We start from the raw sequence: 25,779 nt of genomic DNA on the forward strand, positions 1-25,779 counted from the left end.
GCAAGTGCTCTTAAAGGGACCAAGGTAAATAAACCAAACTTAACATTTGACTCCAGGATCTATCACGCCCTCACTGCCACGGTCCCTGGAAACTGAGCACACTGGGCTCCCTCCCAGAAAGAAAGGAAAAATCCAGTAAGCCCCTGCTGAAGTGAAGCAGGCGAAAGGAAAGGAGGGGTGGGGTTCAAGAGGGGCAACAGAAAGGAGGGCAAATGAGGAATCAACCTTTCCTAGGGAGGTGCAAGCCAATGATAACATTGCAAAAAGGAGAGGTGCCGGGGCTCACACACTCTCCCTGGTGTTCTATACCCCACTCCACCTCGGGAAGTCCTGGTCTCCGGTCCCTCACAGCACTCAGGGGAGGGGCGGAGGGAACCACTTCGACGCCCCGACTCAGAAGCGCGGGAGTGAGCGGCCGAGCTGGGGAGAGGCGGGGAGGGCAGCGGCTGCTTTAACCCTCGCTCCCTCGTCCGAGAAATGGACGGGAAGAGAAATGGAGGAGGGCAGCCTCGAGGAGACCTGGAAACTAAGCCTTCGGACTTGGCGGCGGGTGCCTGCCTGCGGGGGAGTCCAGAGGGGAGCTCTGCCCCACCTTCCCTACAGGGGGCGGGCAGGCACGCGGGGCACGCGGCTTGGCGCCAAGACCAGCGAACTTCCCGCTCGCGAGTCTTGAGGTCTACGTCGAAGGGGGCGCCCCCTGCTCTAGGAGGGCGAAGGGCTCTCCTCCTCTTTGGCTCACCTGCCGGGCGGGCGGGCTCCGGCCACGCTCTCCGCGGAGCCTTCATGGTCCAGGGCGCAGGCGGCGCTGAGCGCGGCAGCCAGGAGCTCCATGCGAGGCGGCGAAAGCGACGGCAGCAGCAACGAGTCCTGCAGCGAGCGGCTGCTACTGCTACGGAGCGATTCCGCAGCAGGCGCGGGGCTGGGGGAGTCCGGGCGGTTGCCACGGTAACCGGGGTAGGAAGGGAGCAGCCTGCGCGGGAGGGGGAAATAAGAGAGAGAGAGAGAGAGAGAGAGAGAGAGAGAGAGAGAGAGAGAAGAAAGGTCGGTGGCGCACGAGGGGGAGGGAGGCCGCCACTGCCGCCCCCTCTGCGCCTTCCCTCGCCTTATTACTCCTGAGCAGCTCCCGAGCGCCCACTTCTTCCGCTCAATCCCCAAACAGCCACCTTCCTAAAGAAGGCGAAATGACCTCCCCACACCCCCTCAGTTTTTGTCCTGTTCACAAAGACCACTCTCTCGGGCGCACACGGTGGAGAACAGCAGGCAGAGAAGTCCCTCGCAGCTGCTGCGCCCAAAACTCAAGAGAAAGCCCCAACCACCCCCGCGCACTGGTCTTTAACGAGAACCCCCCTCCCCGCCCCCAAAAAGAGATCTCTAGGCAAAGAGAGGCGCGCGCACCGCTGCAAAACAGGTAATCTCCACGCAGAAGAGCGGACACCTGTTTCCCCCAGGAGTCTGGGAAACACTTGGGAGGGGTTGGGAGGGAGCGCTCCTTAGAAACTAGCCTACCCTTTTAGCCCATTATTGTCCTCTCTGACTGGCAGACTCTCTCCAAGGTCTCACTCAGTACAGTCAGCTCTGCCACCTGAGATCCTGTAGTGCCAGGGATTGGACCCGAGAGCTCTCCTGTGCAACAGACAACTTGTATAAGGCTGTTAACGAGAACACTTAACCCTATAAAGGATTCAATGATCTTACAAGTCACACTCGGAATGGTAAACGGAAGGGTTTTAGTCCCCCCCTCCCTTTCATTGCATGCTTATGTTCAGGATCCCCCTTTGTGTTTTCGCGTGGAAAATCGGGCAATAATGGTAGTTATTATTAAATATTTGTTTATACCCTGCCCTTTCCCCTGATGGAACGCAAGGTGGCTTACATATAAAAATGTTCCAACTGCAGCAGTTCAACCAATGATACGGTTTGTGGCGTTTGCCACATGAATTGACATGGCTTTTCATCCTGAATGAAGTTAGCCTCTTATTAGGACTGTGCAATTTATAGAAGTCTACCACTTGTTATTAGTCATGATAGCTAAAATGAGACATCCATCTTCCAAGAGAACATATCTGCAGGCAAACAACAATAGATAGGTTTCCTCATGAGTTTCTCAGGGCTATCTGCCTGACCACTCTGAAGGCACAATGCTGGATTATAATAAGGATGTTAGCTCTGATCCAGCAAAGAGATTACAATGTTCATCTGATGTCCAGTTTGCATTCTCTTGCAAGCTGGAGTGTAGGAGGAGAGTTATTTTCTTCTATTCCTTTCTATTTTGGTGCACTTATTTTTACAGAATGAAAATTAATAATTGAATGCACTGTCATCCAAAAATACAAAGATAACCAGATCTAAACTACAGAAATACATGTCAGTTCTACATGTCTTCCCTCATTACCTCTGAGTTCCTAGCTCTGCAGAAATTCCACACAAACACAGGAAAATAATACATGCTACAAAAACCCTTCTTGATCTGGATTTCAATGTTATATGTTCTGATTCAGGGATATTTTTCAAACATCAGCATTTGAATTTCTATTTCATGTGCCAAATTGGAGCAAACACATCTTCCTCTAGGTATTTATGCCAAGCTTGAGAACTGAAATAAAAACTCAGAAATGGGGCACATTTTGTATAAAGGCTAGTTCTCATCTGCCTCTTTGGAAATTATGCAAACAGTAGGAAATAAGAATTATGAAATATAGGCAATGGTGTTACATAACCTATATCTGTATTCCTGGGTTTAAAGAAAAGTCAATTATTTTTCAATTATACTTTAATATTTTAGATACACACACACACACACACACTGTATTAGAACAGTTTGGATAAAATTATTTCACTTAAATTGGTATCCACTTGGGTCAAGTTACATGAACAATTTAGCTGTATCCTGGTATTGCCTGAGCACACAGTTTGACCCATATTGTATGTGCAATTGAGAAACAAGGGGTGGTGGTAAGGTTAAAATGATTTTGCTACTTGAGGGGTTTGGCAGCTCATAAAAGGGGCAGAGCAGGGTGGGTTGGGCATTTGGATAAGTTTTATGTTCCAGTCAGCTAATTTTAGTGGATGGAAGTAAATATTGGATGGTTAAGTTGAAGAAATTTCAGTGAGGCAGTCCTAGTAATATTCTTGCTGATGGGAAACTTGAGATTCTTCACCCTAGGCCTAGGACATTGGTAAGGTGGGAGGGGCATTGGAGGAAAAACAGAAAGCATGAGCATGTGGGTACATTGTACATTTCTTGAAGCATTATGTATAGAGGGGCATATGTGCATGCCCAAGTTTGTGGGTAGCTACAGTGGTGCCCCGCAAGACGAATGCCTCGCAAGACGAAAAACCCGCTAGACGAAAGGGTTTTCCGTTTTTGAGCTGCTTCGCAAGACGAATTTCCCTATGGGCTTGCTTCGCAAGACGAAAACGTCTTGCGAGTCTCGCCATTTTTTTCGCTCCCCCCCTTTTTCTAAGCCGCTAAACCGCTAATAGCCTTTTAGCTGCTAAGCCACTAAACCTTTGATAGCCGCTAAGCCGCTAAACCACTAATAGCGCTAATCCGCTAATACGGTTGCTTCGCAAGACGAAAAAACCGCTAGACGAAGAGACTCGCGGAACGGATTATTTTCGTCTTGCGAGGCACCACTGTACAGCCTAGTACATGGTGAGTCTTTTAAAAGAGGCCCCATGGAACATGTGTACTCTGTATCCACGGGGCCTCTTTTAAAGGACTCACCCTGTATGAGAGACAGAGTATGAAGAGGCCAGGAATTCAAAGTAGATTTTCTTCACTTGCTCCCACAGGAGGCAGTGATGGCCACTAACTTATAGAATCATAGAATCATAGAGTTGGAATAGACCACAAGGGCCATCGAGTCCAACCCCCTGCCAAGCAGGAAACATGGTAAGGAAACATCTAAGGAAACTTAGATGGCTTTAAAAAAGAATAATACAAATTCATGGAGGAGAGCGCTATTGATGAACGCTAGCCTAGGTGGCAGCAAACTCCGCAAACAGATGCTGAGCAAGATGCTGGGCCTGCGACCCACGGCTCTGAGAGAGAGCCAAATGAGGTTCCTCCTAGCGGACAGGGACAAGGACGTTACTGCCTCAGTGGCTTCCTTTTTAATCTTCATCCAGAGCCGTCTTTCCCATAGGGCTTAGCTGCGCCAAGGCGCCGGCCTCTCAGGGGTGCCCCAACAAGTGGGGGAACTGCGCAGCTTTGCCGGCGACTCCCCTTTCCCTGCACGCCCACCAGCTGCGTCCCGCCAACCATAAGGCTGGCGGGCGTGCAGCTTCCCTCCCAAGCCTCCTTGGGAGGAGAGCGATTCCTGCGGAGGCTTGGGAGGGGTGCAACTTCACTCCCAAGCCTCTGCGAGGATCGCTGTCCCGCAGTGGCATGGGGGAGAGTTGTGCCCCCCCCCGGATGGCTGGCAGTGTGCAGCTGTGACCACTCCAACACTATCCATGGTAATTTTTTTAAAAAAAATAATTTTTATTAAGTTTCATATTACCAAATTAAACACACCAAACCAATTAGTCCAAATTATAACAATACATTTCATGTAATCCAATTATTTTCCGGATTATAAATTTTTGTGGGGGGTACCCATGCTTCTCGATCAGCAGGATCCATGGTAATTGATCGACTATCCATGGTAATTTGGGGGCATTGGGCAGATATTTGCACCCCGGCACCGCATCTGCTAAAGATGGCCCTGTCTCCATCTTACCCGGAAGGGTTCTTAATGAATCATCCCTCAAGGGAATAGACAGAGTGAAGCAGAACAATTGAGTGCCTTGTGACCCTCGACAGCCTCATTACTGTCCCTTTTAATTTATCCCATGGACTTGAAATGTCTTAACTTGCAATGCCAATAAAGGTACCGTATTTGTCTTGTATTGCTAAGATGGCCATGCTCTGCCTCCACAGTTGGAGACAGTAAAGTTTCCGAGTATCAGTTGCTGGAAGCTACAGGAGGGGAGAGTGCTGCTCTTGTGCTGGAATCCTTCTTGCAGGTTTCTCACAGGCATCTGGTGGGCCACTGTGAGAACAGGATGCTGGACTAGATGGGTCACTGGCCTGATCCAGCAGGCTGTTCTTATGTAAATTTTGGACAGGTTGAGACAAATTGTGGTGGTAAACCTCAATCCCTCAGCAGGAGATCAGAGCCAGATTTCCACTATCTTTAATATTTGAAAAAGGTGGCTCAAAGGAAAAGGTTGTATGAATCTCTGTATTAGTAATTAAAGGTTCTGTGACTGGGAAGTAATTACTTATTTTGTAGCACATATTGACTTGTACACTCATTGAATATGGCTACTGTGCTTCTTGATTTGTATGTTAATTCAATGTAGATCTCCATACAGATGCTTGGGCTTCACTTACACTGATGAAAGTACTCAAATTCTTTGTGTTTCCACAAAAAATAGAAACTTCAAATTTGGCAGTCAATTCAAAGCACTGATTACTAGAAAAGACTGAAAAACAGCATTTTGGTCTAATGATCTAGTCACAAGATATGAAGACTCCCTCATAATATTGCCAGCATTCCTGCAGAGATAATGCTAAATCACATATATGATGGAAGAGAGGGTTGTGGGGGTCGATCCTGATATTAGAACCAATCTCAGATTATAGGCATGAGTGAAGCCGTGCAAAGGTTATGTAGAAAGGAATCCTTTACTAAATAAATGAATAAACCGAAGAACCAATTAGATGAACCAGGAATCAACCTGACTGCAATGCATAACCTGGATTCAGTGTCTATTACCTGAATTTGGGTTTTGAGAAGTATTGCATAGGGTAATGGGAAACGGGTGTGTACAGTATACCACTTCCTTTCTGAGGTAAAAGAAAGTAGGAAGACTTTGATTAAGCAAAAGTAGTAATAGAAGTTGTGTGCTAATGGACTGCCAGCTAAAAGGGAAGAAACAGTAAAGAGGAAGAAATAAAAATGTGCACAGTAGAAGATTGGATTTGAAACTACCCAGGTATCTGTTGAAAAACAATACAGCAAAATATAGCAGGATCGTTTCCAATACCTAATTTAAAATTATTTAGACCTTGGATACTTGATCTCTTTAAAGATTCTATCCCATCATTGCATTTGAACGAATTACTTCTAAAATGCCTTATTACTCCTTTGTACCACAAATGGATAATAATGAATTGTGACGTTATTTCTTCCAGTGTTATCATCCAGTAACACATTTTTTTAGCAAAGTGATCAGTTAACTTTAATCTCTGCACTTGAGTACACTTTAATGGAAAATTCAATTCACTGATGCCTAATTTTTACATTTATAACAATTCAGTGCATCTGGCCAAGTTCTTTAACAATGTGCTGCTAAATTGGTTTATGTACTACTAAATTGGTTGACCTTTTTACGGTTTTGTAATGCATTTTTTTCTGTTAAATTCTATTATACATAAATACTGCAGGTTAGATAGCAGTCACCTCAAAAAAGTAATTAAATTGGTATAACTAGTGCTTCTAGAAGAATGATTGTCTTTGACTCCAGATCTACCCTACCCTTTTATGCAAAGCCAAAGGCATCTCTTTTTGCATGATCTTATCCCACAATTACATGATATATGAAGTAACTTGTCAGTGACATTAATGTGATATTCTACCCATCCATAATAGATTTAGGGAATGAATATAGCTCTCAAGAGTAAGGCAGAGGTGGGAAAGCTGGACTAGCTATGATGCTCTTGCTTGGGTTCTGTCCTATACAATTGCTTAAATATGACCTATATAAATAATTCAGCAGAGAAGCTCAAAGTCTCCTAATAATTTTCTTAATACATATTTTAAAATCTTCATTTATCCCCCCCCCCAAGTGATTGCATGTAAATCCTTAAGCTCCTTCACAATTCGGTTACTTCTGACATCAGTTCCTGTGTATTTCAGGTATGTGGGATTTTTCTTTCCAATGCAAAAGTGAAGCTGACAGCTTATTTACATTTTAAAATCCTATTTACATTTGCTAAATGTAATTTGCTGTAGCTCTCTTAGCAGCTGAGGTTAGCTCATTTATATCTGTCATGATATAATAGCAAAAAATTTTTTAAAGGGGTGGAAAAACACCCTACAAGGTGTTAAAAACGTCCTCTAAGGAATTTTTATTCAAACCAAGAGGAAATATACACCTCAGATTATGCTAAAATATTTGTGGTGGGTTTTTTTCTTGTTTTTTAAATGAGAACATTTCCATCTACATCATGTAACAAGGATTGTTACTAAAGTCAGCCGAAAGCAGAATTTGGAGGTGAATTTGGACAGTCCAAATCAAGTGAATCATCTAAGGGATTTTGAAGGATGCTACAGCACATTCCTAGCCCCTTTCCTCCCTTTCCTGCTAATATAGGGACTGGATTAGGGAAACTGCAGAGGAGAATCAGCTTGTGGGAGGCAGTTCCCTGCCTGCCAAGTCTCCTTTCAGTTGCCCCTAGGCCATTTTTAATCATTCCTGCTAGCTGTCTTGTTTTTGAAACCTGAAGTAAACCCTGCTGGAGGAAAGCATCCTTGAGCCCCCTCCCCCTGCAAGAAAGGAAATGTTAGAAACAGATTTGCCAAGATGGTGTACTTAGTCTAATGAACTTCCTTCGTGGGGAGTGGGCCAACTCATAACCCTATATTGGCACTGAATTTTGCCTTCAAGTTCAGGTCAAATTTGGAGACTCCTGCTTTTGCAAAACATCTGGGGAATTATGTGGAAAGAAACATTTAGCTAGGGATATATAGCATAACTTTATTGGGAAGGAGGATTCCTGCATACTTAATTGTGGCATTGCAATTTCTCTAAATAACATGCAGGAATTTTATATGGCTAATAGCATTTTTCTTGTCCTTACTTTTTTGTGGGCAAATACATTATTTAAAAAAAACACCACAAGAGGAATCAGTTTTTTCTTTTGAAGGCACTGAGGGGTTTTTTTGTCTTTAATTCAAGGCAGGGGCAGGCGGTTACTGGGCTGGATTTGCAGTAAATGTGACATGCAGCTAAAGTTCTCTGGACTTGCCAAGTATGTATGAACTTTGGACTGTTTATTCCTGTAACTAGTCAATGAATCAGGAACAGAAGATTTTTAGGGAGCATGTTACAGGGCTTCCTTACAAGGACTAATACAGAACTACCAATTATTTAAAACAAGTTGTGTGTGCAGTGCCAGAGTATAGTTAAGATTACATTTATTTGCAACACAATTTTAAAAGAAAATGTTGGAGGGAACAGAGGTGAGGCAGATGGGAGAGGCATGGGAAGTGGAGTTTTGATCATCATTTGACCATTGGGTTTAAGACAGCAGAATCCCAATCCGGCCTTGATCTTGAAATCAAAGCAAAACTTTATATGTGATAGGGATCAGATATCTTTAAGATGAAGCAGCTTAAAGACAGAACATGTTCATGTGGTCACAGACACTCATATTTTGACATCTGAAATGGAAAAGGAAATACTGTATGGTATTTTTATCTACAAATGCTTTATTTTAGGATTAATGCCCCTGGTGAATTCAATAAAGCCTAAATGTGCTGACCTTCAGAGCATGATATATATCGTGTATTTATCTTTTAGCTGTGTGGGCAGAATTTGTTTATTTTTTGTTTTTGGTTTTTTTTTTTTTTTTTTTTTTTTTGCTGTATTTTAACTTTAGGCTTAATAGTTTCACCTAGTGTGCCAGTAAGTTAATGGCTTGCTTTCTGCACTGTAACGGTGTAACAATTTTGCAATATTTGTAATCTTTAGTAATTCTTTTTCAAACAACTATTCAAGAATACAGTAGCCTTGATACCACCACCCTCTGTTGCAGCAGTATTGAGAGTCCCCTTCTCTTCCCCTTACTAAACAGATAACTGGGACATCATTGTTTTATCTAATTGTATGCGACTTTGGTGGCTTCTAGCCATGAAGCAGCTTACAAATCTTAATACAAGGTGATAGGTGATTGTACTCCATGACCCATAACAGTCAAGAAGTGATGTGGAAGGGACCAAGCAGAGTGTTGCTTGCACTCATAGAACACCCACCAAGTGACTGGGCACATGGAACTTCTCCCATTCCCAAAGCAACCTTTCCTCGTAGAGGAATTGATCATTTTGGTTGCCTTTTTCTAGACCTTTTCCATGAAAGGAATTAGAAATGAGGTGGGCAAATGGTTTTATTCAAAGGATGCGAGGAAAACTCATCCTTTTTGAGGATTCCATTACAGTCAAACCTTGGGTTAAATATGCTTCAGGTTGAGCGTTTTCAGGTTATGCTCTGCGGCGACCCAGAAGTAACAGGACACGTTACTTCCAGGTTTCGCCACTCACGCATGCGCAGACGCTCAAAATGACATCACAGGCATGCGTGGAAGCGGCAAAACGCGACCCGTGCACACACAGACACACAGTCGCATGTTACGTTCTACTCAGGATGCGAATGGGGCTCCGGAACGGATCCCGTTCGCATCCAGAGGTACCACTGTATTCCAGTCTCAGCATAGATTTATATAATGGCATTATGGTATCAGCAGTATTATTTTCAGTTCCTTTCCTAATGATCCTTAGCATGGGATCTGCCTTTTCCACAGCTGCCACACACTGGGTCAACATTTTCATCGAGCTATAAAGCTAACATTCTCTGATTGTAAATAGATGATAGGCTTGTCTGTGGCCAACACTTTGTTCTGCAATGTATGTGGTCTACAGAGGTTGGGGAGGAGAGGATAGTCCATTAAGAAGGAACTGCCACTTCCTAAACCAGAGGTTTTCCAACTGTTTTGAGTCCACAGCTCCCTTGACCACCTACATTCTTTCTTAACTGGGGAGAAAGAGCTCTACAGCAGCCTATAGCCACCATTATCCAACAAGGGCTGCATAAAAAAGAAAACAAGCAACTGGTGCCTGTACATATTTATAGAGTAATGGAAAAATTAAACCTGCGGAATAAAGTAATAAATGTGAAAGTGCTGCACGCAATTTGACCAATCCATTTGATACTCATTTAAAACCCATTTTATCTTTTTTTTGCCTTTTGTATCTCAAGGGAAATTGTTTTCTTCCTTACCTTTGCAACCATTGTTCTTCTGCGGCTGTCATATCTCGTTTTACATGTAGAGACAGGCCCTTGTGAAATATGCGTAACAATTCGTCTTTGTTCAGAAGCTCATTTCTGGTATTACCATTTTTTAGTGAGGCTTTGAAATAAAGAAATAAATGTTTTCTGTCAGTTCTATAAAATATTTGCAGTTAAGAAAAAAGAGAGGTTGAGAGTTTTGTTTTGTGGCTGATTCATTTCTTCACAGTGTTTTTTTGTGTTTTTTTTTACAAAAACATGACTACTTGATACATATATAGGTAAGCTTGTGGCTGTTACCTTGCCGAAATCCCAGCCCTTAGTTTCCTGGAAGCTTTCCTATAACTTAGTTTCATTATTGAGAAAGAAGGCTCAGAGATATGTTATCAGGCATTGGCTTTAAATTAGCTTTTTGTTCCAGGAACAGAATGATAAAATTCCTACATGCTTCCATCGAAATGAGCCAGAAAAAGTTCCCATAAAAACCAGACATGATCTCATCTGATTCATGGCTGTTTGTTAAAATTTGGGAGGATGGGAATGAAAATGATGCACGTTACCATTTTACCAGCATAATGTACTTTGATGTTAATATGCATTTTCCCTCATTTGTTGCACACTTTCGTGTCTGATGGATAGACTCACGTAGCAAGAATATCACATTTCGCAAATGCAGTATTTTTTATTTGGAAAATGTAGCATTTCTCCCAGACAGTACATTGATTGCTATTATGGTTGCTGCACTGAACATTTTTGTATGAGCATTTTTACACGGGATTAATGGGGACCAAGTAAATATTGTTTTGTGATGAAATTAGTGATAAGTTTTCCCTGGCTATTTGTTTGATACATAACTATATTCAGTTTACATACAATTTCTAGTTACCATTCTGCCTTTCTTCTGTGACAAATTTCATTCTGTCAATGGATTGTGGAGCTTTTTTCCTGTCTGCCCTTCTCTACCCTCTTCTACCTGCAAAGTGTAAATCCTGAGCCAGTCTGCTATTTGATGTATGAGACATTTGACCTTGATACTGGGGCACATTATATCCAGGAAGCAGCTGATTAATCATGCTGCTACTTCAGCCCTTTCAGCCTTTTCACACCAAGCTGGTTCATTTGGGTGGGTGGGATAGGAGGACAAACCCATAACCACAACTGGCTCCAGACTGCTTTCTCTCACCAGAACCTCAAAATAAGAGAGGGGGCAGGTGAACACAGAGCCCATGTGCAAGGGGAAAATGCCCAGACCCAGTTCTACATAAACAGAGAAGGATCAGCTTGGCGCAGTTCTGTAAACAAACAATACATCAGAGATCTCAAATGTAAGATAAAAGAGCTCACCCATCGTTGCTGTCTGTGTACTTTAGTTATTGCCGCAAGATGAGGTTCTCCATATGCCCAAGATTTAGGCTTTACAGGGACACACAGTACCCATTGAGGTATGAAGGCTGAAGATAATTCTCTGCTAGTTGTCTGAATAAATGTTAGCTTAGGTGAAAAAGAGATTCCCTGGCTCTTCATAAAGTCCTGTTACGTTCTGAAGACGTCATGAATTCCTCTTCTAGTTTAGGTGAGTAGCTGCTGCTTCAGGAGTGGAACAGCAGAGAGTAGGTAGGACCGCAACTGGTCAGACCACACAGATTTAAGTTGTAACTTGTAGCAGATCAGCTTGTTTTCAAATAGATTCTGCTGGGACTGAAACAGGCAGTGATGTCTTTCTTTACAGTTGTTTTGAATCTGTGCTGTGTGTAGGTCAGATTCTCCTCATGTGCACCAAGTTTGGTGCAGAGGCTCTCTTGTGCTCAGGTGACTCGATGAGAAAATCTGTTTTGTTAGCCTTGCTGCATACTGCATTCACTGGGTGGAGAAATGTCTGCCCTAGCATACAAAAGAGCTCATTTTGTCCATATACCATACTACGATGACTGGAGCAGCATATTAAGTAGAAGTTTTTAGTCTTGTGATTATCTGCCTGGAGAAAGGGAAGAGACTTACCTTGTGTGTTATATTGCAAGAAAGAATGGGCCCAGTCTTCTGTGAGAGGGCATTAGGATGGGGTAATTTGTTATCTAAGCTCATTTGTAGAAACAAAAAACAGCTATCTCTTTGGGGAAAGACCCATTTCTTTGCCGACAAAAGTTGTCTTTACCTGGCGTCAAAGAAAAGTTTATTGGCAGAAGCACAACAATCATCATGATAACGTAGAGGAAGAATTTTGAATGGTTAAAATGTGCTATAGACATGCTAAGTATTATTAATTACTTTGCTGTGTGGTTTAGACAACAATAATCTTGTTGTGTTTGGTTCTCAAGGTTGCAGTCTAAACACACTTATTAAAGAGTAAGTTCCATTGCACTTAATGGACTTGTGTGTAAACTTGTCTAGCATTGTGCTGTTAATATGTCTCTTGCTCCAGTAGACACTATCATTTGTATGAAATATTTTGCTTGTTCTTGCCGTTCATTCCTTCTTTAGTTGTGGGTCTTGCCAACCAAACAGAGCTTCATTGTAAGTGAAATGGCATCAGATCTCATCCCGTTTGGCTTCCTCTCTTGTTTTTGCAGTTTTAGACCTGCAGCAACTTGATATCCAGTAGGTGCAGCCGGTGTACGAAGGCAGGGACCCAGATTCTAGAGTCTTAAGAAGTCTCTCGCTGTTCTTCCTGTAAACCCTCTCCCCCAACCCTTGCTATATACTTTTACCCATAACTCTCAGTCTCAATGGGCAAAGAAGGGAGAGTAACTACTTAGACTACTTACCTTCAACACTTTCAGTTTGAACCTCTCTGCTGCTCCTCGCTTTCCCTCTGTTCCGAAGTCTGAAGGAGCGGTAGTACCTGGAATTTCTTCGAATCGGAATGTAGTGCGTCTGTGATTCCTTCTCAGTCACATGGTCAGAAGCCTCTGACTCATCATCGCAGATCAAGTCCACGCATGATACTGCCTGCGAAGAACTATCATTCCAATGACCATGGACTGATTTCCTACTGTGTCTTTCCACCTCTTCTAGTTCTTCTGTCTCCATGGCAACAAGTTGGATTGTTTAATAACACCAAAGCAGACAACGAGGAACCTTTATAAATTCCATCAGGTCTCTTGGCTTTAGAATTAAAAACAAAGTGTAAGAAAGTTTATTTAAACAGTAAAAGGAAAATTTTCATCTATAACAATGTAGAATTTCCAGAGGCGAGACATATTAATCATTCTGTTGCAGCAAAATGAACAGTCTTGTGGCACCTTAAGTACTAACAAATTTTATTATGACCCAAGCTTTCATGGACTAAAGTCTACTTCATCAGATGCAGGAAGTGTAATCTTCAGCTGGAGATACATAAACACACAGGATGGCAAGGGTGAAGGTTAGGGGATGTTCCTGATTATGGTTCATTGTTATTGGCACAGGTGTTATCAAACTGTCTGAAACATTAATTTAAATGTTGATATTAGAGTTATCATGCTTTCAAAAACTGCATCGGGACATGATATGCCATGATCACCTTGAAAAACTATTAAAGCTAAACTCCAAATTCCTCTGCAATAGTTATTTTTGAATGGGAAACATTTGGTCTTCTCTGACGCCCTTGAAGGCACAATTTTACACTTTCATTTAAATTGTCTATTCATATGGTACAAACAAAGAACAAAAAATGATCTAGATGGAGATTAGTAAATGCAATAATCCCAGAACCTGACCCCTTATGCTACCCTAAGGAAAATAAAAGCATCTCTACTCAGGAAGGACCTTTGGCACCTCCTCTTCCCCCTCCAGACTGACACCTGCAGAACTGGACAAGGATCCTTTAAGTTGCCACAGCCAGCTCCTCAGTGAGGCAACTGCTCTATAGGCCTTGCTGGACTAGATAAGGTCTTAGATGACCCCCAGCTGTTAGCTGAGACAACACCTTCCAAAGTTTTGTCGGTGGGGCCCAGGACCCTAACCTGTTTGATCTGTTTCCTCTTTCTTTCGGGAATGTACAATTTCATTGAACAGCTCACCTCTTATATACCCAATTGATCTCTATACCCTGCAGATGAGATTAATTAACTACGCTTGTTTGTTATCAAGACTCCCTGACAGCCACCTACCCTTTGGAATTCACTTCTCTTAAATATTAGACAAGTGCCAATAAGTGCTGTCTTTTCAGTGCCTCTTAAAGACCTTCCTTCTTAAACAACCCTTTTCAGCTGAGCTCTTTCCCAGTTTGCATCTCTACTAGAATTGTTTTTAAGGCATTCTTATAGCTTTATCACTTGTTGTTTGCTGCCCTAGGCTCCTTTAGGAGAAAGGGTGAAATATAAATTTAATAAAAAATAAAGTTTTATCATTGATAACCTTGTGTGAGATGTTCAGATTGGTCATACAATGAACTTCACGTCTGATCTTCTTAGCTTATTCACAACTTCCAAATGCCGTGGGTTGGATATATTATTGTAACTGCCATTCTCTAGGAAGAATCGTTAGTAGTAGCTGTCAAGCCTCAGTATCAAAGATAAGAAATTTAGCACATTCCTAATTCAATGTCATTATCAAATCCCACCCCCCAAGCAAAAATATGTCATTGATTTCTCAGAGCTTTGCCAGAGTTTGTTTAGGGCAAACAGGAAGCTGTTTTACAAGACAGAAAAAATCAAGCTAGTTCATAACTCCTAACTAAAACTGGATCTGGAGCAACAGGGCTGTTTAATGTCTGCTGCATGTCCACCCTTTCCACATATAGCCCCACCAATGCATGAAATAAATATCCTCCTTGACTAGCTATGACCTGTTGTTGCTCATCCAGTACCTTGCAAAAGCTTCAGATACAAACAAGAAACAGTTATGCATTAACTTATTAACAAGACCCACCCGTCCTGGTTCTTACAACTCCCTTTCTGGTTTTCAATAATCTTTTTTGAAAATTAAATATAACAGATTTCCAGTAAATATATAAAACATCAAGAAAAAGCTCAGTATACAATTACATCAATTATACATCTTAATTGCCTAAGACTACACACACACACACTTATACTAAAAATTACCTTTTAAATCCAGTTATAATCTAAACAGCCAGTCTTGTTTTTAACTTTTGCCAATGTTCAGTTGTCTGCAGAACTTGTTTCTTTCTGGACCTATATGTAAATATAGCTCATTTCAGACATCACACCAAGCTGTGGTTTCAGCTAACGATAAATAGTCTAGGATTGATCAATGGTCTGAGTTTCCCTACATGCATTAGGTAAATAATGGCATAGAGCTGCTTGCTTTTTTTTTTTTAAATCCAGCTTCATAAATTCACTCCTGTCTTGATGATTTAACAGGTGTGGTCGGAGGTGGGTGGCATCAAGTGACCATCTCCTCCTCCAGCCATGCAGGGAAATGGTGGCACCCCTGAACCAACCATGGCCATGCTGAGCAGCAAATGCCACTCCCCCAGAGCCCCAGGTTAGCAGATATTCTGTACCTCAGTCAACCTACACCTGCACACATTCACCCACACTCACATGCTGAACAGTTACAGATCTCGATAATTCCTTGGGAGATATAAAAGGCCACATTACAACACTGGCAGCCTAACCCTATGAGACTAAAATCAAATTTAATCTAGGACTATGCAGCATTTATGTAGCAGAACAAAACAAAAATGACAGTCATTGTCCAGAATAGGCATAAAAAACAAGAGGATTGTGTGCAGTGGGGAAAGCACATAGTAAGAATGTGCAAATGTGATGGAAGTCTAACAGTGTAATCCTATGCAGGCTCACTCTGGAGCAAGTCCCATCAAGTTCAGTAGGCCTTACTCCCAAATAAATGGAAGTAAAAGCTTCCAAACTGCATGTGACTGTGGTAATGGAGGACAGGGAGACCAGCCTTGTTTCCAAAACAATATTTATTGTGACAAACAATTGCCACCATTGTCATATTAATGCTTTGCACATAGTGGGTTGTATCCAACCACATTTTGTACATAAGCTAGTCAATTTAATTGAATAGATATACTCTGAGTAGAACTGAAGTTGGATACGACTCAGTGATGATTATTTTTTACAAAAATTAAACAAGATTGTGGAGTTTCGGAATAGTAATCAAGCTTATTGTCAATTTCCACTGCATTCAGTACTCTAGGAAGCCATGGGTAAAGGAACATAAAGCAAGTAAAAGACTCATTCATACAACCATTTTGGCAAAATGGGGATTTGTTGAAGCCACTCAAGCTGTTTTTTTTTAATGCTGTGATTGGCCTTGTGAATATTATTCTTTATTGAGGCCATAATCTTTCATCTCCTGTTTCCACTCACATTTTGAGAGGGCTTTCATGCAGTAGCTAGGCATCGGTTGATGGAACCTATTGGAGCATTCACAATATGAGTCACCATGCCATCAGTCAGCTTGTGGTGGCTTTCATCCTGTTAAGAGCGGCGGTAGGATATGGCAGCCCAAAAATGTCCTCATAGGAAGCAATACACTGTTGCCTGATTGAGTAGGTGAATTGCACTGGCATGAAGGTGCTACATAAAGACTAAAATGAATGATGTGCTTTCAGAAGAGACATTTTGCTTCACCTCTAGGAAACAAATAGTGCTGAAATTGCGAAGATGACTCATTAACAGTGTAACAGCTCTCAAGAGAGGTGAGGAGAAATGCAGCAAGAAGAACAACAACAGGGCGCAGCTGAAGGGAGTAGAATATTCAAACTTGGAAGACTTGGAAGCATTAGCCTTCTGGGGGTGGAAATATACATGATGCAAGATCTTTATCTTCAAATGTAGATTGCTGTCAAACCACAGTAAAAAAATAATGAGGGAGGGCAGAAGAGGGGTACTGAACTCTTTTTTTCATTATCTGTTTCACCACAGCCCTGTTGCAGATATTAATATTGTGCAGTCTGAAGCAAAAGAACTGACTCATTTTGGAAGGCAACTTTGTCCCGAATCATAAAAATATTATTCAAACTTTACTTGCAGAACTTTCTTCATAACAGAATTAAAACATCCAATGATACATCCAAACAGTTCCTTAAGACATATGCCATTCAAAGTCATAGGCTCAGCATCTTACAAAATATGAAATAATCCAAAGAGACCTATAAGTAAAGGTCTCTCTCTTTCAACATCCATTTTGCCTAGATCTGTTTTCCTGGAGAGCTTCATTCAAATCTTTGTTCCATGCAGCCTGGGAGAGAACAAAGAAGCAGCCACCACCTTTCCAAGATGGCAGATTTGTAACTCAATACCTTAATCACCTGATCTAAGGTTACTCACTCACGTGTTAGCTAGCAGAAAGCAACAATCAGTTAATTATCAACTCACCAAGAGCTCAGAGTGCTCTTCTTGCTTTTCTAAAGCTTCAGTGGAATCTCCCTATGCTAAATCTTTTCACCAATAGATAGACATTCCCATTTCAATGTCAATTAAACCTATTATACTTAACAAACCTTTCCTTCAAGGTTGCTTCCCTAACACAGCCACCCCTAGCCAGTAGCAGACATCATATTGGAAAAAAGTGGCTGGAGGAAGGAGTTGCAGAGTGAAAAGTGGCTGGTTAGCTGCTGCTTCACTGGAAATCCCTCAGTGACTTGCATTCAAAGACAAATCTGCTGCTGTCAGTCTCAGTATGAGATAAAAAAGGAGAGGGCATGTCAAAGTTGGTCTATTGCAAAGTATGTGTCTTATGTCAGAACAGCATTCAAAAAAGTCCTCTGCAATAAGGCAAGAAATATAAACTGTTTTGTAATAGGGTTTCCTTGGCTGTGTGAGAAAGAAAATAAAGCTGGGGCTTTGTTTCAGCCAGAACTTGTCGGAACTCAGTTTCAGCACCTCTCAGTTGGGTGCCATTGCCATTCTAAGAGAACGAGGGTGGTACACAGCATACGCATTACTACCAGAGCAAATGCTAAATTGATCAGGTCACAGGAACAATGGAAATCTAAGGAGGCTCAACAATAGAATGTTGGACAGAAGACATACTGGATCAAGCAATAAGTGAGCAAATATATATTATAGATATGAAAGCAGGGGAAATCTGGAATACATTTTTTGAGCTATTTGAACAAGAGACGAAAGCAGCATTGAACTGTGGTTCTGATGTAGCCTCACACTTCTTTTTGCTAAGCCCTTTCCCTCCCCCCTACACTTCAAATTCCTCTATTGTTGTTGATGTTGGTGGGACATTGAGTTAGGACTGGCCAGGGATGGGAGACCTAATTTTATGTCTACACTTTGTGATATGTAATTAATTATTTATTCTACTGATACTTTAAAAATTAATGAAATTTGTCATTTTTTAAAAAAAAATGGCAGAGCTCCCTTTGCACCCTGAAAATATGACTAATTTTTCCAGAGAATGTGTTAATATACAAGGAGCAGAATCAGAACTTTATGGACCAGTAAACTGCATTATTTTATTGTGAGGAGAATGAACAGAACCCCCTCCTCCAGTAGCATATTATGACATTTGGAGTGTTCTACTGCTTATACTGCATTTGGATTAGTAATCCTGTGCTGACAGTCATACTGAAATGTTCTTGCTGTTATTCTAGAATATATACAGAGAGGCTAATAAGGTCAAATATTAATGCAGTGCTGAAGACTGGCTAGGCAAGGGATGAGGAATTTGAAGAATGTGGAGAATGGATATTCTTTACTGTTCAATGAAATGCCTTCCATAGTTCCAGTTACAGATGGGTAGCCATGTTGGTCTGCCATAGTCAAAACAAAAAAAATTCCTTCCAGTAGCACCTTAAAGACCAACTAAGTTAGTTCTTGGTATGAGCTTTCGTGTGCATGCACACAGGTATCTGAAGAAGTGTGCATGCACACGAAAGCTCATACCAAGAACTAACTTACTTGGTCTTTAAGGTGCTACTGGAAGGAATTTTTTTTGTTTTGTTCAATGAAAGTACTGCTGTATTTGAATTGGCTTCCTCTTGTCCATCAGTTAAAACATCAAAAGGCTTATAATAACTCTACAAAAGGACCCCTTGAAGAAAGACAAAGTCAGGTACATGGATGTGGAAAACAAAGCATAAGCTGTCCTTGCTTTCGCAGGGGAAAGTGGCTGGGTTTCAGTTACTAGAAGATCTTCATTTGATTCATACGATAGCGCTATGTCTGATGGACAACTAATTATAATCATTGGATTTAAATTACTTCAACTCCATTCATTTCAGAGGGTCTGCTCTGAAAATGACTTATTTGGATACCATCCCTGGGAATGTGTAAGTTGGGGTCCTGGAAGGTAAAAAAAACAGGGAATCCCACCCCCTACATAGCACCATAGCATGAGACATCTGACTTCTAAAGTTTGAGATTAGGCAGGAAGCACTTCTTCTAATCCCCAAATGGATTGGTACACCTGTCTCCAATATGTGCAGTAGCCGGGAATTAGAGTCTGCAGACACACACCTCATGGCACACAACCTCAAACTTTCCTCGCCCTTTTAGGATACTTTGACAAGATAGAGGGCATGTAGCCCTTAATATATTGCTAAACTCCCATCATCCCTAATGGGACTGATGGAAGTTGGATTCCAACAACACACATTCTGGAGGGTCACACATTCCCAACCCCTGGTTTAAACTAGGAGCTTTACTTCCCCTGCAGTTTAAGAAAAGTCATAAAGGACTGGTTATTGAGGATCAGGGAAAGCACTTTCCCATGGTGCTGCCTATGGATCAGACACGGCTTTACACAGCCTGTTGTGAAAGTGCTTCACATACTCTTCCTTAGAGGGTTTTAGGCCAGTTATGTGTGCCTGTGATTGTCATAGTTGATAGATCAAAGGAAGTAAACAGTACTACGTAGTACATTAAAAATCCATCTTAAAATGTTGAATTCTTAAAACGTATCTTGGAACATGTGGCTAACAATTGAACATGTAAGTGTTACATATTTAAAGGTAAAATTATAGTTAGAATTGCTCTATTTGTGCTAACACGGTACTGCTTTTTCACACTTCTGGTATTGATTCATTATGTAATAAAAGCAGATAGCCAGGGTTCATAAAACATGTTTGCAATAACAGTTAGTGCATCAAAGTTCACTTAGATCATTCACATCCTGCACAAATCTGTGCTTTGTCTCATGGGTCTCATTGAGGGGAAGCAGCTAAAAGCAGTTATCTTAGAGTAGGATTGCTCCTTTGGGGCTATTAAGCAGTCATTGTCATGTCGGAAAAGTCAGCCTTCGGTATATTGAAAACTAAGGAAAACAGAAAGCCTTTTCACTGCCATTATAAGATTCAGAACTAATTAAACTATAGGCTAACCTTATTTTATTCACATTCCTAAAGCTAGTTCATAAGCAAAGATTGAAGGTCCTTTTCTCTGTAAAGAGTCCCCATACCTAAGGGAATCTATCATGAAATGTAAAGACGGATTAAAGGAAGCTTTGACCTCCTCTGCCTATTTTTCAGTGTAAAACATGATAGCATTCCAGAACCCTGATCTAGCTCATTCTACTGTAGCATAAGCCACTTCCATTTTAGAGGGATAAAAAAGTTGTCAGGAGAACAGCTTGCTTCAATGTCATTCTTTCTTTCCTTGTTGTGTGGATAAACATCAATCAATCTAAATTGGCCAGAGCTGTCAATCTTACACACTTCAAGGTGATTTCCAGATTCACTGGGACAAATGTTAACACCTTTTTCTCATAAGGCTGCTGTTAACTTACATCATCAATGCCCAAGATCTAGTTAAAACACAATTAAATAGGATTTTTTGTGCCTTAAGTGCAGGGGTGAGGGACCTTTTGGAAGCCTGAAGGTCATATTCCCTTCAGGACAACCTTTTGTAAGGTCAGATGCCAGTACCAGAGAGGCAAGAGGCAAAACTGGGCAGAGCAAACTAATGCAAATTTTACCTTTGCACACCCCTCTCTATCCTCCATGAATGCAAGCAAGAGGCATTATTGGAGTTCAATGACACATTCCAGCAACGCAAAAGCTCTCAAGGAGGATACAAAGCAGTGCTGCTGAGGGGTGTAACCTGAGGAAGAAGAGGTGTTGCCTGGATAGAGTTCAAGGGTCAGATAGACAGAAATGGAGGGCTTCGTTTGGCTTAAGGCCTGGGGTTCACCACCCCAGCCTTAACGCAACAATACTCTCAGCTTGCAAGAGCCCCCGAAGGTATAGGCAATAATTAGAATTAGAATTCTAAAAAGGTAAACTATATGTAATAATAATAATAATATGCCACCCAACTGACTGGGCTGCCCCAACCACTCGCAGCTACCAACAAAATATTAAAACACAGCAAAACAGCAACCATTAAGCTTCCCTGAACAGGGCTGCCTTCAGATACCTTCTAAAAGTCAAATAGTTGTTTATCTGTTTGACATCTGATGGGAGGGCGTAGATCTCTGAACTGAAGGCAGGTGTGTTATTAACTGTCACTTTATTTCTCTTTCTTGCTACTTCTTAAGCAACATCTAAGCATGTTTAGGATATGAAAATTCTTTACCTCTGATGTTCTTCTTAATGAACTAGTTGAAGGCCTGGTGAGGTGGGAATGTAAAGAAGTTTTTTTTAAAAAAAATTGCTGGCATATTTCTATGGGGAAGTGGAGATTGTCAGTAATATTATGTATTAAAATGGCTTGATAAAAAGTGTGGGTGTTTGCCATAATGGCTAAACCAACACAATTTATTAGGCTAGAGAGGCCTTTGCCAACCTAGTGCCCTCTAGATGTTTTGGACTATCATGCCCATCACCTGTATTGGCTGGGGCTGATGATGGGCCTTGTAGTCTAAGACATCCGGCGAAAGCTGGACTAAAAGAACAAAGACAGGTTGAGTTGATGATAAATTGGATTAGTTCTACTCCGAAACTGAGCATCACTTATTGAATTACGTCCATACAGCATATCAAAAGAGTACTTGAAAAGAAAAGAACTTCACCTCAAAGTAAACTACATTTTACAATTTAATCGAATATTGTTAATATTGATTATTACCAAACAGAAACTATGGGTTTGCAATGTTTTGCTGGTTTATTCCAGCATGGTCCTCAACATGTAAAACCGGACTAGTCATTATAAGAAGGTAATATACTGAATTAAAAAATATAAATCTATACAGGTTTAGTTGTATTCTCAACCTGGTTTCTCTCTCTCTTTCCACAGTCTGGTAGCAGTTGGGTAGAACAAGTATTAAAAGTTATTCTTTTGTCTTAATGCTTATCACCCTGTCCACACCCATGTGATAAAAAGTGTTGGTAGGTTGGATATGAGTGTGTACCTGACCGCCCATCATTCCTTTCTACCACACAAATATTTATGAGTTGATTACTCAATACTCAAATATGCTTGTTTTATTTCCTCTTTGCACTCTTCGCAATTGCCTCCATTTTTGTATTAATCAAAGCAGCTCGGCAACCATGCACCCCCACTAGCACCCATAATTGTAATGATCATGCTTGGATGGGTGTGTACACAATCACCAAACCACATGCAAAAGATCAACAAGAAAGATCAACTTCCAGCAGGCATGGAGTTAGCCCACTATGTACAGTGCTTCTAATATACATGTCCACAATGTAGTTTAAAATAGGATGAAACGCTTTTCTAGGAATTTCCAGGGTTTTTTGGAGCACGCTTTGTAGTGCCATGGGGCTAGGAAATCCAGAATGATATAATGGATAAATCACTGGACTAGGAAGAACCAGATTCAAATCACTGTTTATACAGGAAATTCATTTGGTGGCCTTGGGCAAGTCATTATCTCTGAACCTAGCCTATTCGACAGGGTTTCTTTTGAGAATAAAATGGGGTTGGGGAGTCATAGAAACATAACAGAAAATGCATATTAAGTTTATGTTTGAAGCCTTATTGGAGTTCACCGATTGGGTCTGCATTGCTCCGGGACAGGAGGAAGGAAGTCAAAATGACACCGAGGTTTGTTCAAAGAAAGAGTTTATTTTGCTCTCCGGATAGCAGAATGCACTTGCGTGATCAAGTCTACAGCAAGTCCAAAGAAATGACAGGTTTCATGCAGTTTATATATCCTCCAGGCACCCTCTCACTCCTCCCCTAGGAGCCCAACCACGTTGGCGTACGTACACAGGTTGACATCACATATGTTCCTGCTCTGGTACTCTCAACCATAAAAGGATCTTCCTTCCTGTACTTCTGACCATAAAAGGATATTCCTGTTCCTACTCCTATCTTGGAGCAAGAGGTCACTACTTCCGAGAACATGCTCTGGCTTTAGTCCCAGACTTAGGTCTCTGCGTCATTTGTGGTCAGGACATAAGATATGTCTGTGTCTGTTCTACTGGTAAAGTCAAGGCCAGTCTTGCCGTCAAACTGATAAGGGAGAGAGCTGTGTTCTTGTTTTGCATTTGCTCAACGGCTAAAGTTTATGCATTTTAGCTAAGGAGAAATGGGGATTTTGGTGCAGTTTAAAAACTGCCTGCACAGTCAGTTTTGGGGTTTGGGAAACCCATTCCTTCATGTTAAACCACAATAGCAATGATGGTACCATAACAAAAGAGTCAGGTGTTTGTAGATCAGCCTTTCCCAACCATCAGCCTCAGGCAGCATGGCCAATGGTTAGGGATGATGGAATTTGGAGCCCAAAATATCTAGGAGGCACCTCCATTTTGGCTACCTCTTCTCTCCAGCCGCTGTAGTCTGTATGGTAACACAGTCAGATGAGCAGCATATAAATGATAAGTTATCATCATCACATACTTCTACAGACTTAGTGGGTTCTTCATATACAGTTCCCATGGTCCTGTCCTTGAATATAGTGCGCATACATAGGAGCACCCAAGTCCTTTGAGCTGTCTAGGATTGTCTGGCAAATGGGAGGTTCCCATCTTTGTATACTCCTGGGGGAACCACAAGAAAGGATGGGCCTAGACCAGCCTTCACCAACTACACTTGCTAGCTTGTATTGCTGTGAGTTGCAGTCTCAAACATCTGGAGGGCACCAGGTTGGTTCAAGGAAAAAACAGGTACAAAAAGAGAATTCCTGGATGCCAAGATCCAACTTTGGGGCAAGTAGTCTTTAGTGAGAGAACCCCAGCAGAGATTTAAAGCACAAAATATGCAGCAAAGTAAAGTGTGGAAATATAGGCTGTTAGACCTTTAAAACATGTCCTTCCAAGTTCTTTCCAAAGTTCCCCTCATCCCCAGCATAGAAAAAGGCCACATGCTTGGTAAGTTAAAATGATTTACTTACAAATTATCCAAAGGTCAAGTTCTTGTGCTTTAAAAAAATACAACATTTAGAAACAGTTGCACAGGCAGTAAAACCAGGCTCAGTCACAGTGGTGAAAGTTCTTAAATTATTGGTATCGGAAGTCAAGAGTGGCTTGTGAGATGCATGCAGTCTGAGCCTGGAGCAACCAGCTCAGATGTCTTTACAGGTAGACTGAGGTGGAACAAAGGCTTGATTACCTGGATCCTAGTGCCTCCCAAGGTGAGCTAAGCCTGGCAGGACAGTTTACTTTATGGTCTTAACCCCTTCATACATTAATTACACTTAAGTATGTTGGTTATATGAGGCTGCTTATCCCATAGTCCTAGACCTTGGTGTAACTGAAGGATATTTTTGGTGCATGCCAGCATTCTATAGGCACAGTGGCGTAGCGTGGGTTGTCAGCACCCGGGGCAAGGCAAGTAATTTGCGCCCCCTAACCCATGGATTTGCGCCCCCTAACCTGTGGATTTGCCCTAACCCCAGATGTTGCGCCCGGTGCGGCCGGGCCCCCCCTGCACCCCCCACGCTACGCCACTGTATAGGCAAGCCTGGTTTGTGGGCTATTTTAGGGGAGGAGGGCTTTATTCTCCAGTCACTCTGTGAAATAACTCAGCCCACCCCCCAATCTGATTGAGGCCTGGAAGATTATTCTGCACAATTCTCTTGTGTGTGCTTGCCTATCTCTAAAGTGTTACAAATATGATTTGAAGGAAAATATCTGTATCTATTTTACAGGCACCGATGGATATAGACATAACTAGCATCCTGTATTACAGTGCCACAGTCACAGAGCAAACATCGATAGCTCTGTGACCTATTGTATAAATTTAATGAGGTTGGCAGAGAATTGTCTTAGTAACTGGTGCTCAGTATGGTGGAAAGATCACACTGTAGAGATGCTAGACTGCATCAAATTTGATAGTGTCAACCCACTGAATGTCATGCTGGGTTATTTCCCAAGGTCAGAATTTGTACTGCCAGTCCGACACCCAAATGGCAAGAGGTTCGCAAGTGAGCCTCTCGTTTCTTTCTTTTTTACTGTCATTTCTTCGGCGCATTTCTAGGAGCTGTCTCAGCCTATTTTTAGAACATGGCAGTTCCTCTGAGAAACACCCTCAGTTTCTATTTTTCTTCTGTACTTTCTTCTATAATAAGAAAGGGAGGGAGAGAGGAATCAAGACTCAGTGATGAAGACACTGGTCTGTAAATTGTGGATATTTTTCCAGTTTGGCACCCTCTGGGAGCAACAGCAAGTGTCTTAATCTCTCTTTCTGCCTCAGTTGCCTTTGGGGAATGGCATATACATTCCTTCTCTCCTGTTTTCTCTCTCTTTATGCTCCTTGTTCTGCAGAGCAGCACAGAATCCTTAATGTGTGTTTGTAAAAGGTTTCAACGGCAGTAGTAGTTTCTGTAGTATATTATTAGTGTACAAACTGCTTACTCTTCTCATTTTTAGCCCATTTGCACCATGGGGATATTGTGTTGGCCTACTTTGCAGGGTGGTTGTAAAGACTGCTGCGACAATGCATGCGAAGCACT

At 41.7% G+C, this 25,779-nt stretch overlaps 2 protein-coding genes across 7 annotated transcripts in view; both read right to left on the bottom strand.

Moving 5' to 3' along the window:
- Positions 1 to 25,779, bottom strand: part of LOC114598132 (nuclear body protein SP140-like protein) — a 402,008-nt gene that overhangs the window by 213,755 nt on the left and 162,474 nt on the right. The gene's annotated exons all lie outside the window — the stretch shown is intronic.
- Positions 1 to 25,779, bottom strand: part of NGEF (neuronal guanine nucleotide exchange factor) — a 60,444-nt gene that overhangs the window by 30,110 nt on the left and 4,555 nt on the right. The window contains exons 2-6 of one of the 5 annotated variants that reach the window (XM_028730715.2): positions 15,081 to 15,170; positions 14,392 to 14,503; positions 12,819 to 13,158; positions 10,048 to 10,177; positions 740 to 970 (exon numbers count right to left, since the gene is read on the bottom strand). In XM_028730715.2, the coding sequence (XP_028586548.2) occupies positions 740 to 970; positions 10,048 to 10,177; positions 12,819 to 13,083 (626 nt within the window). In that variant the 5' untranslated portion in view covers positions 13,084 to 13,158; positions 14,392 to 14,503; positions 15,081 to 15,170. Of the gene's footprint in view, positions 1 to 739; positions 971 to 1,506; positions 2,347 to 10,047; positions 10,178 to 11,400; positions 12,739 to 12,818; positions 13,159 to 14,391; positions 14,504 to 15,080; positions 15,171 to 25,779 lie in introns of those variants that run through there. The other 4 variants (XM_028730716.2, XM_028730717.2, XM_077930073.1 and 1 more) reach the window with 4 other exon arrangements.

Source organism: Podarcis muralis, chromosome 6, assembly GCF_964188315.1.
Source record: "Podarcis muralis chromosome 6, rPodMur119.hap1.1, whole genome shotgun sequence".
NCBI classification, from domain to species: Eukaryota; Metazoa; Chordata; class Lepidosauria; order Squamata; family Lacertidae; genus Podarcis; species Podarcis muralis.